General features: G+C 43.9%; 1 protein-coding gene across 1 annotated transcript in view; it reads right to left on the minus strand.

Annotated features, from left to right (window-relative positions):
* zbtb47b (zinc finger and BTB domain containing 47b) overlaps positions 1-6,675 on the minus strand; it is a 33,287-nt gene extending 26,612 nt beyond the window's left edge. Inside the window, exon 1 of the mRNA XM_080865717.1 lies at positions 6,536-6,675. Coding sequence (XP_080721843.1) covers positions 6,536-6,538 — 3 coding nt within the window. The 5' untranslated portion in view covers positions 6,539-6,675. The remainder of the gene's footprint in view (positions 1-6,535) is intronic.
* Positions 6,676-8,413: the final 1,738 nt, after the last annotated feature.

Consider the following 8,413-nt stretch of genomic DNA (forward strand, 5'->3'; position numbering starts at 1 on the left):
GTTTTCAGGGCTGCCAAGTCTATCAAGGTATCTTGCATAATAATATCAGGGTGGCTGCCTGCCCACTGAAGCTCAACAGAAGATGGATGAGGCGCACGAGTTAATATACCAAATTAAAAATCTACCTTTTGGAGAGGCCCAGTCAGAGCCAAGACTTTAACCTAATAGAGATGCTGTGGAATGACCCCAGGAGAGTTATTCACACCAGACATCCAAATAACACGTCTGAGCTGAGGGAGATGAATGGCTCAACATTCACCTGAACTGTGTGGTAGGTCTCATCAGCAGATCCTGCAGTGATTTGAGGTTATTAGAATATTCATCCATGGGTGGAGGAGTCAAACTAAATAGCCGGGGATTGGACCGGCAGGGCCTACGCCGTTGGCTCGCCCACTTTTGTTTCCTTCACTTAAGAAATATTGCAAAAAAAACAAACCTTTTCTGTCATTCAGTCATCTGGAACTTATACCTACTCCTGCATCCCTTCACTGACTTCCAGTGAAATTCAAAATCCACTTTAAAATCCTGTTACTAAAGATAAAGCTCTACATAGACAGGCCTTTAAGACCTTATCATTACAGACAGTCTCTCCGATCTAACCAGGGTCTCCTGACTTCCCCTCGCTCTGATTTTAAAACCACATGATCGTTCTCCTGAGGTTGTTGCGACCAACCTGTGGAACAGCCTTCCTCAGCCAGCTCCTCGGCTTACCTTTTATTAAATATTTGCTTGCATCTGTGCATGTTGTAATTCAGTTTAGTTTTTAGTTTAGTCTTTATTAGTCTCAGCGTTAGTTTTAGTCTTTTAATTGTTTTTGCATGTGTCTCAGCCACAGGTATTACAAGAAAAACTTGTTGAAAGCAGATGAATCACAGTCTTGGAGACTTCCAGTCTCAATAAACATGTTCATCAATGCCTCAACAGGCAAGCTGTAACAAAACTAAATCTATTTTTCTCTATATTTTAAATAATTAGTTTAGATAGTTTTACAAGTTCACAAAATCATTTCAGTTTTTATTCAAAAACCTGGTTTTAATTTTAGTTTATTTTAGGTTTTTCACATCTAGTTGTAGTTTTTCGTTTAGTTTTAGTTCACTTTAATAACCGTGGGTCTGACGAGGATGCCTTCTTGGTGAGGTGTGCTGGGCATGTTTTAGTATGAGAAAGGCGCCCAGGGGTAGGCCGGAGGGATTAAATTTTTCGGCAGGCCAAGGAATGCTTTGGTATTCCCCGGATGAGCTGGAGGAGGGAGAGGACTGGGCTTCTCTGCTTAGGCTGTTGCCCCCGTGACATGGCCCTGCATAAGCAACAGAAAGTGGATGGATGGATTATCCAGTGGTTCACTTACTTGTCATTAAAGACACAAATGATTGTATTTTTACATTTCTGGCTTTAGGATAATGTATTCTGTCAAACTGATGTGGGAACAGCAGATCTTCTGTTGGAAAAGTCCAAGTGCAAAGCTCAGTAATTAGAATCACTGTTAGTTGCAGGCACGAAGCCTCAAATCCAAAGAGGAAAAAGTCAAATGAACTCTATACAACTTTCATCAACAACCTGAAAGCTAAATGAGGTTTCAGGTAAAATGTACAGCGAGACGATTCCAGATATAGGATGAGGTAAATTCCAAATTACTTTACAGTTTGCTGCTGGTTATTCAGTTTCTCTTTCCACCACTTTAGCTAATTATTTTATTCCCTTTAGCCTATTAAAACATTTAACTTTCTTAACCACAGCATTCACTGCTGGCTGCAATTAATAAAGACAATATTATCAGCATTAACGCTGCTCTAATCCTAGACATCCAATCTCCCCTTCACACTGTTGCCCCCCCAACCCTCCCTCCCTCATCCTAATCTAGCAGTTTGGACTTGCCCCAGCTTTGCCCTGGTGGATCTCCACCAGCTTCCTTGATTGGATTTAAATACATTTCCATCTATATGTTAATGCAACCACAGGTGACAAGCCAATCTACAACTGATATGCGTTTACCCGAGCATGAAATTGGGGAGCACAAACAAAAATAAGGATGAGAACACGGCATGAGCAGCATCTTGGCGACGTACAGTACATTAAAATTTGACAGCGTGAGCGGGATTGCCTCGGCCGCACGATTTGCAAAGTCCTTTTAGCGTCCAGTCCTTTGAGAACTGGTCGATGACGGGTTTTATCGGTTTGGGGGAGGCTGGAGACAGTGCTTGCATTGCCCAATCAGAAGCGACGCTGAAAGAAGACATCAACCGCCGGTGGCTTGGAACTGAGATGACGAGCGGTTGGGATAATCAAAGGAGCTGGGTGAAAGGGGGGGGGGAGGTGGGGTGATGAGGTTAGAGTGTCCGCACTGAAGCTCTGCCAGGAAGTTTGTGTCTGGGCCAATGAGCTGGGAGAGGAAGCGCTGAGTCAGGAACCCCGGCCAAGAGAGGGGCCTGTGGTGCTGGCATCTCCTCCTCGCACACACGTTACAATGGTTCGCACACCACCGCCCCACTGGAGTCATAACATGTGCACGACACGGGTGCACATGCGTGTATACACGCAGGGATGTGACGCCAAATACCTGTGGCACCAAATAACCCCAAAAAACTGCAGAGATATTTTAATTTCTAAAAAAGAAAAAAAGAAAATCAGGTCCGAAGAGACTAAATTTAAATTTGTCCATGTGAATGATACACTGGCTGAAAGATGCACCTTTGAAGTGATCTATTAGAGACAACAGATAACTCTGATGTGCAGCAGAGAGCAGGTGCAGACATACCCGAGGGTTATTACACAGGCTGAGACTCTGATATCTTCATTATCCCTTTCATAGCATGACACAAAAAGAGAGGAGGCAAACACAAGCCTCTAAAGAGCTCCTTATCACAGGAATCTCTCTGCTGTGGCAAAATGCGCGTGCGTGCGTGTGCGTGTGTGTTCGCATTGGGCGTTGATGTGTTTGATGAGAAGGTCAGAGAGGAGAGAGGACAGAGAAGGAGGGGGGGGAAAAGGTAGAGTAGGAGCATCAGCTTTCTATAGCTGCAACCAATAAGTGGACAGCAGGGAAATAATGAATGCAATCTTAAAGGAACACCAGCAGCAGTACAGTTAACGCATTTTGCAAATGTACACATTTGCTTTGTGAGATAAGAAAACATACGCTTGTTTTTATATAAAGCTACATCTAGCATGAAGTTAGTTCAGGGTCTCAAACATGGATTTGTGAGGCCACCGGTGAGAACAATGGTGCGATTCCCTGATGATGCCGGTAAAAGTTCATACTTTTGGCCCAGCTTCAGCTCACCATCTCATGGCTCATACTTTAATCAAGTTCTATCTTTTTCTAGATGCATTTATGCATCAAATTGTTCCTTTAAGGCTTAATCCTGAATAAGTAAATATTATATTAAGGCGGCACAAGGTTTTTAATTTAACTTGACCTTTTTCGTTTCAAATCAGTTCTGTGCATTATTTTCATTATTTATACTACTCTTAATACAGATAAGCAGCTAAAACGGATAATGATGTCATTCCCATTCAAAATCCAAACATTAATCTATGTCTATGACACATTTTTATGACTGCTAGATCAAGGATCCCTTCTTCTCTGCTTGGCAAGTGTCTGAAAACAGCACAAAAACTCATCTGCACTAAAGCTTCTCCTAAGTCTCTCTCGCTGACCTGAATTTTGCTAAAAGCTATAAGAACACTTTAGAAGCCCGCTCCGTTTTAAACTCTCTTAATATCTTTAAATGCCTGACAATGAAAGGCTAATAGAAATCCTCATATCGAGCATTAGGAAAATAAAAAGCTGTCTGGCTTCTTTGATAATGGAGTTCAATGTCTTTTTCTTTTTTTTTAATGCCATAGTGTTAAATTAGAGTAACTTTCCCCCCTTGGATACAAAGACAACAATACTGGGTGGCACTGCTGAGAATGAATAAATCCACGTCTTTATTTGAAAACGTAAAAAAATAAAACAACAACCTGAGTGTACTTCAAGCAAGCTGGTGCCACTTGAACCAACGAGAACAAAGGAAACCTTACATAAGCCCAGTGAGTTTGACCTTGCTGTCTGCACAGCCTTGTCCACTGTTCTTAATCTCAGGGGCATAAATTAGCAGCACCTACAGCATGCTCCGAGTTTCCAAGAGAGCGGAGAAGTCCGCGGGAGTTTGTTGCTGGGTCTCGGGGAATGACTGCACTTGTCACAAAGACTAAAGACAGCTCTCTCACTCAGCACCCAGAGACAGTGAAGCCTCAAAGTCAAGGGTGGGCAAGAATGCCCTGAATAGGCAGTTACGTAAAAACTCACAGCACCCTGGGAGGATAGAGAAGGAGCTGCTTAGGACCTCACAATGCTGACTGAGGCCAAACTGTATCACGGGGCCAGAAATGTACAGTATAAGTGTCTTTAGTGTGTGCGAAACTAAGGCAGATTTACATTTTCACAATAAATGAAGACAAAAAAGCCAAATAAAGTCTTTTCATTTGAATAGGAGGATCTCCATGCAAACGCCCTCTTCAGTGCAAAGTATATGGGGGGAAAAAAAAAAGACTCCAGCCATTCATTTTCAACAGTAAACCTGTCGGGGTGGAGCTGAAGTCTAACTAGGCTGAGATGGGAAGAGAGCAAGAGTGCACGCTGGACACGCAAATTAACAATCAGCAGCTAGTCTGACATGCACACCTTTGAACTGTGGGAGAAAAAGAAGCAGAACCAAACTAAACTCAGCGCAGGCACAAGGAGAGCACGCAAGCTGCACTCAGAAGCATCGCAGCCAAGCCAAACGAGCAGGATAGTACCCAGAAGCCTCTTGCTGTGAGGTGACAGCACTAACCACTGCACCTCAACAGGTTAAAGATCACTTTGCGGTAGCTTTGCACCTCTTGCGCCCATTCATATTTGTATTTTGCATCTTTTTTTTAGGATGTTTTATGTCCCTCTGTGGTTGATTTCTGTCTCTTTTTTTCCCCTTTCAACTAATCTTTGTGGTCACTTTCAATCTTTTTATTTATTACTGTGTCTCTGTACTAATTTTGAAAGTCCCTGTTGATTGTTTCCATCTGTCGTGTGTCACCTTACACATTTTGTCCCATAGGTGTAGCTTTTGTTATTGTCGTTTTCACTTTTTGCCCCTTCCACTGAGTTATTTTTCTATTTCTGGTCATCTGAACGACTTTATAATAATGTTAAGAGACACTTGCATAGTGAGGATCTGGTGCATGGGCCCCATGATACCGTGGGCACCTGTTGTCTTTGCTGCTAAACCCTTTGTGTAATCCAGCCATTCGGTATTGATTAAAATCAACATAAGCCCAGATTAACCCACCTTGGATATATCAACAATCTAATTTATGAAATAATCACCAAAACAATTAAAAGATTCACTCTGTCTGATCTCTGGTGCATTGCATTCGCCATGCACACTGTGCACTTGACCTCAGTTTATTCTTCTGCACTTGCAAAGAAAAAAAACGAGAAAAAAATAAAATAAATAAGTAGAACATAAATACAACATCAATCAGACCTCCCTCACCCTCTTTGCTCCCACCAGAAGCCACCCAGCGAGCACCAGGGCTAACCCCGCTGACCTGACCCAGATATTAACCCAAGCCTCCAGATGTGAACGCGTACTGGGATTACTCCACCGCTGCATCAAGCTCCACATGCTTTCCTAATGAGGCATCCTAAAATGACCCTGGAGACAGAGCGGACTGTCTGCCTCTGTACTGTCGGCCTCTATTCCCACAACTCAGCCTCTCCGTCACAATCACCCTCCGATCTGCTAACGCGTGGAGGAAAACACAACTTATCCACGCTGACAAGAGGACGAGGAGAGCATTAGTCAGTACAAATACGAATTAGTCGTCTCCCTAAAGCGACTGACCTCATGCAGCAGCCTAGAAAACTCGTCACAAGCCAATAAAATATTGCACATTTTCTGCTTCAGCTGGACTTTGTTTGCGTTATTTATTTATTTATAACCAGGCAGCTTCTTCTATCAGATCTCACTGGTGATGTTTTCCATCTCCACCTCTTTTCACCTCTACTTGAGTGTCAGCCGCAATCAAAATAAAGTTATGGAGACGAGAAGAGCGGCATCTCTCATGAAAGCCTCGCTAACTTGTCCTGCACCGGCTGTCTGGCTCGCTTGGAGAAGGAAGGGAAAGGTGGCACTTTCACTCGCACCAGTCACGACCTGAGTGCTTTGCAGAAGCGTCCGATATGAAGGAATTTAACTCCTTCTCCGCATCAATGTGGCTATTGTAGCCATCGCATTCTTTCAGAGGGGGTCTGCTTCGATCCACCCCCCACACCGCCACCACCAGCCCCCTCAACTTGTGCCATGTCGGCAAGTTACAAACTTCACCGCAAACGATACAAAGCACGAAACACGCGTGTGACAGCCAGCTGTAGGGGATCGCGACGACGCGCAAGTGTGGCAAGTTTGATCGGCCTGCTAAGTAGCTCAAATTTGCAAGAGATCAAGAAGGGACAGAGAGAGAGGGAGAGGGAAAAAAATAAACAAAAATGCAGCTCTGCTCTGTAGCCTACCATTTTGATCCAGCGTTTCGAGGCTCAAAGGAGTCCCAGAATAACTCCTTTCGCACCAGTTTCCCCCTCGCCATGAAAATGACCGTTGGATTGTCACATTTCTCCAGTTTTTGTTTTTTTGTTTTTTTGCCTTATCCTGAATCTTTTTTCCCCCCCGTGCTGCTGTAGCATTCAGACAGACAAAAATGCAGAGGCTGCTTTTGCAGAAGGAATTGGTGATTGGAGCTCAGGGATCATATGGGCTTTTTTGTCAGACGTTTTTAAAGGGACACGGTACTGTTTAACGCTGGAGTTGCGAGACAGGCGCTTCTCTCTCTCTCTCTCCTCCTTTTGTACTGCACGTGAGCGTTTTAAAGCTAGGAGGAGGAATACAGACGCAGGCGTAGATGGCGCAAAGCCCCGGGTGCGCTTTCTCTCACTGTGCGCTCCTGTAACGGTGTGACGTCAGGGCGGGCAGACAGATGCGGAGGTCAGCGAGTTCACCGGTTTCCCATATTACAGAAGTCATCCTAACTTCATTTGGCGCCACACATGTGCGCTATCGTAACTTTCTTTTTTTGAGTGCGTGCTAAGAGCGCAGAAATATGGTTATGTTATGCACATTGTGCAAAATGGTAACTAAGAGATAATCCACAAAATGTGCAAAATTTCAAGTAAAAATCCGCACTGCAATTCCCTCTTTACATAAGGGCCCCATTACCTGCTACTGGGGGCCAAGAATGGCTTTGAAACACTTAACGGAACCACATCGCCCATCTTTTATATACAAGAAGAACCCAGTGGTCTGCTCCCTTCAAAGGAAATAAACAGTCTCTCATTTTCATGCTAGTTTCAATTCCATCCAGGCACGACTGTGGACCTGCACAAGGCTGGAATGGGCTCCAAACCCTCACTCTGGAGCTCCATGCAAGATCTTTCATGAGAAAGGTGGCGGATCGGACCAAAATGGACCAGACTGATTCTTATATAGCACTTTTCTAATCTCCCAGAGTACTCAAAGCGCTGTATACAACATGGATAAACTCAAGTGCAAACTAACCAACATTCACACTCCGATGAACACATCAGAGGCTAACTTGGGATTAGTATCCTTGCCCAAGGATATTTGACTAGAGAAGCCAAGGATCAAACCACCAACCTTCCAAGCAGTAGCTGATCTGCTTTACCACCTGAGCCACAGCCACCCACAAGCTCCTCCTGTGGTCCCAAGAACACCATTAGTAACAGACTATATATTGAAATCCTGCAGCTCCCCTTGCTCAAGAAGCCCCATCTGAAGTTTGCCAGTAAACATCTAAATGAATAAGAGAAGGTTTAGGAGAAAACGTTATGGTCAGATGAAACCAAAATTGAGCTCTTTGGCACAAACTCAACCTGATGTTTGGAGGAAGAGAAATGTTGAGTATGATCCAAAGAACACTATCCACACAGTCCAGCACGGAGGTGGAAACATGCTTTGGGCTGTGTTTTTGCTAAGGGTACAGGGCGACTTTACCACACTGAGTGGTCAGAAAGGAGTGACTAAACACATTTTCTTATACAAGACAAGATTTCACCTTTCATGTTTTGTCCAACAAAAGTTGTATTTTCTCATGTTCGACTCACTGGAACTTCCTGACATCCCTGGAGTCCTGGGCTGAGGCTAGGTTTCCTCTGGTAAATCATGCTTGTCTCGAGGCCCCCTGTGAGATTCCTGCACCACAGCACCTCCTTTGAATATCCTGTCTGTAGAATCATAGCAAGGTGGGAAGAATTACAACATGGAGAAAGTCCCATACCTGTATTAATTCATGTTCAGGAGGCATAAACAAACACATTATGCTGTTTAGGTTGCTCAGGTAAACCAGGAATTCAACGTTTTAGACAAACCAAGAGAAA

The sequence above is a fragment of the Rhamphochromis sp. 'chilingali' genome (genome assembly GCF_963969265.1).
Source record: "Rhamphochromis sp. 'chilingali' genome assembly, chromosome: 18".
Classification (NCBI taxonomy): domain Eukaryota; kingdom Metazoa; phylum Chordata; class Actinopteri; order Cichliformes; family Cichlidae; genus Rhamphochromis; species Rhamphochromis sp. 'chilingali'.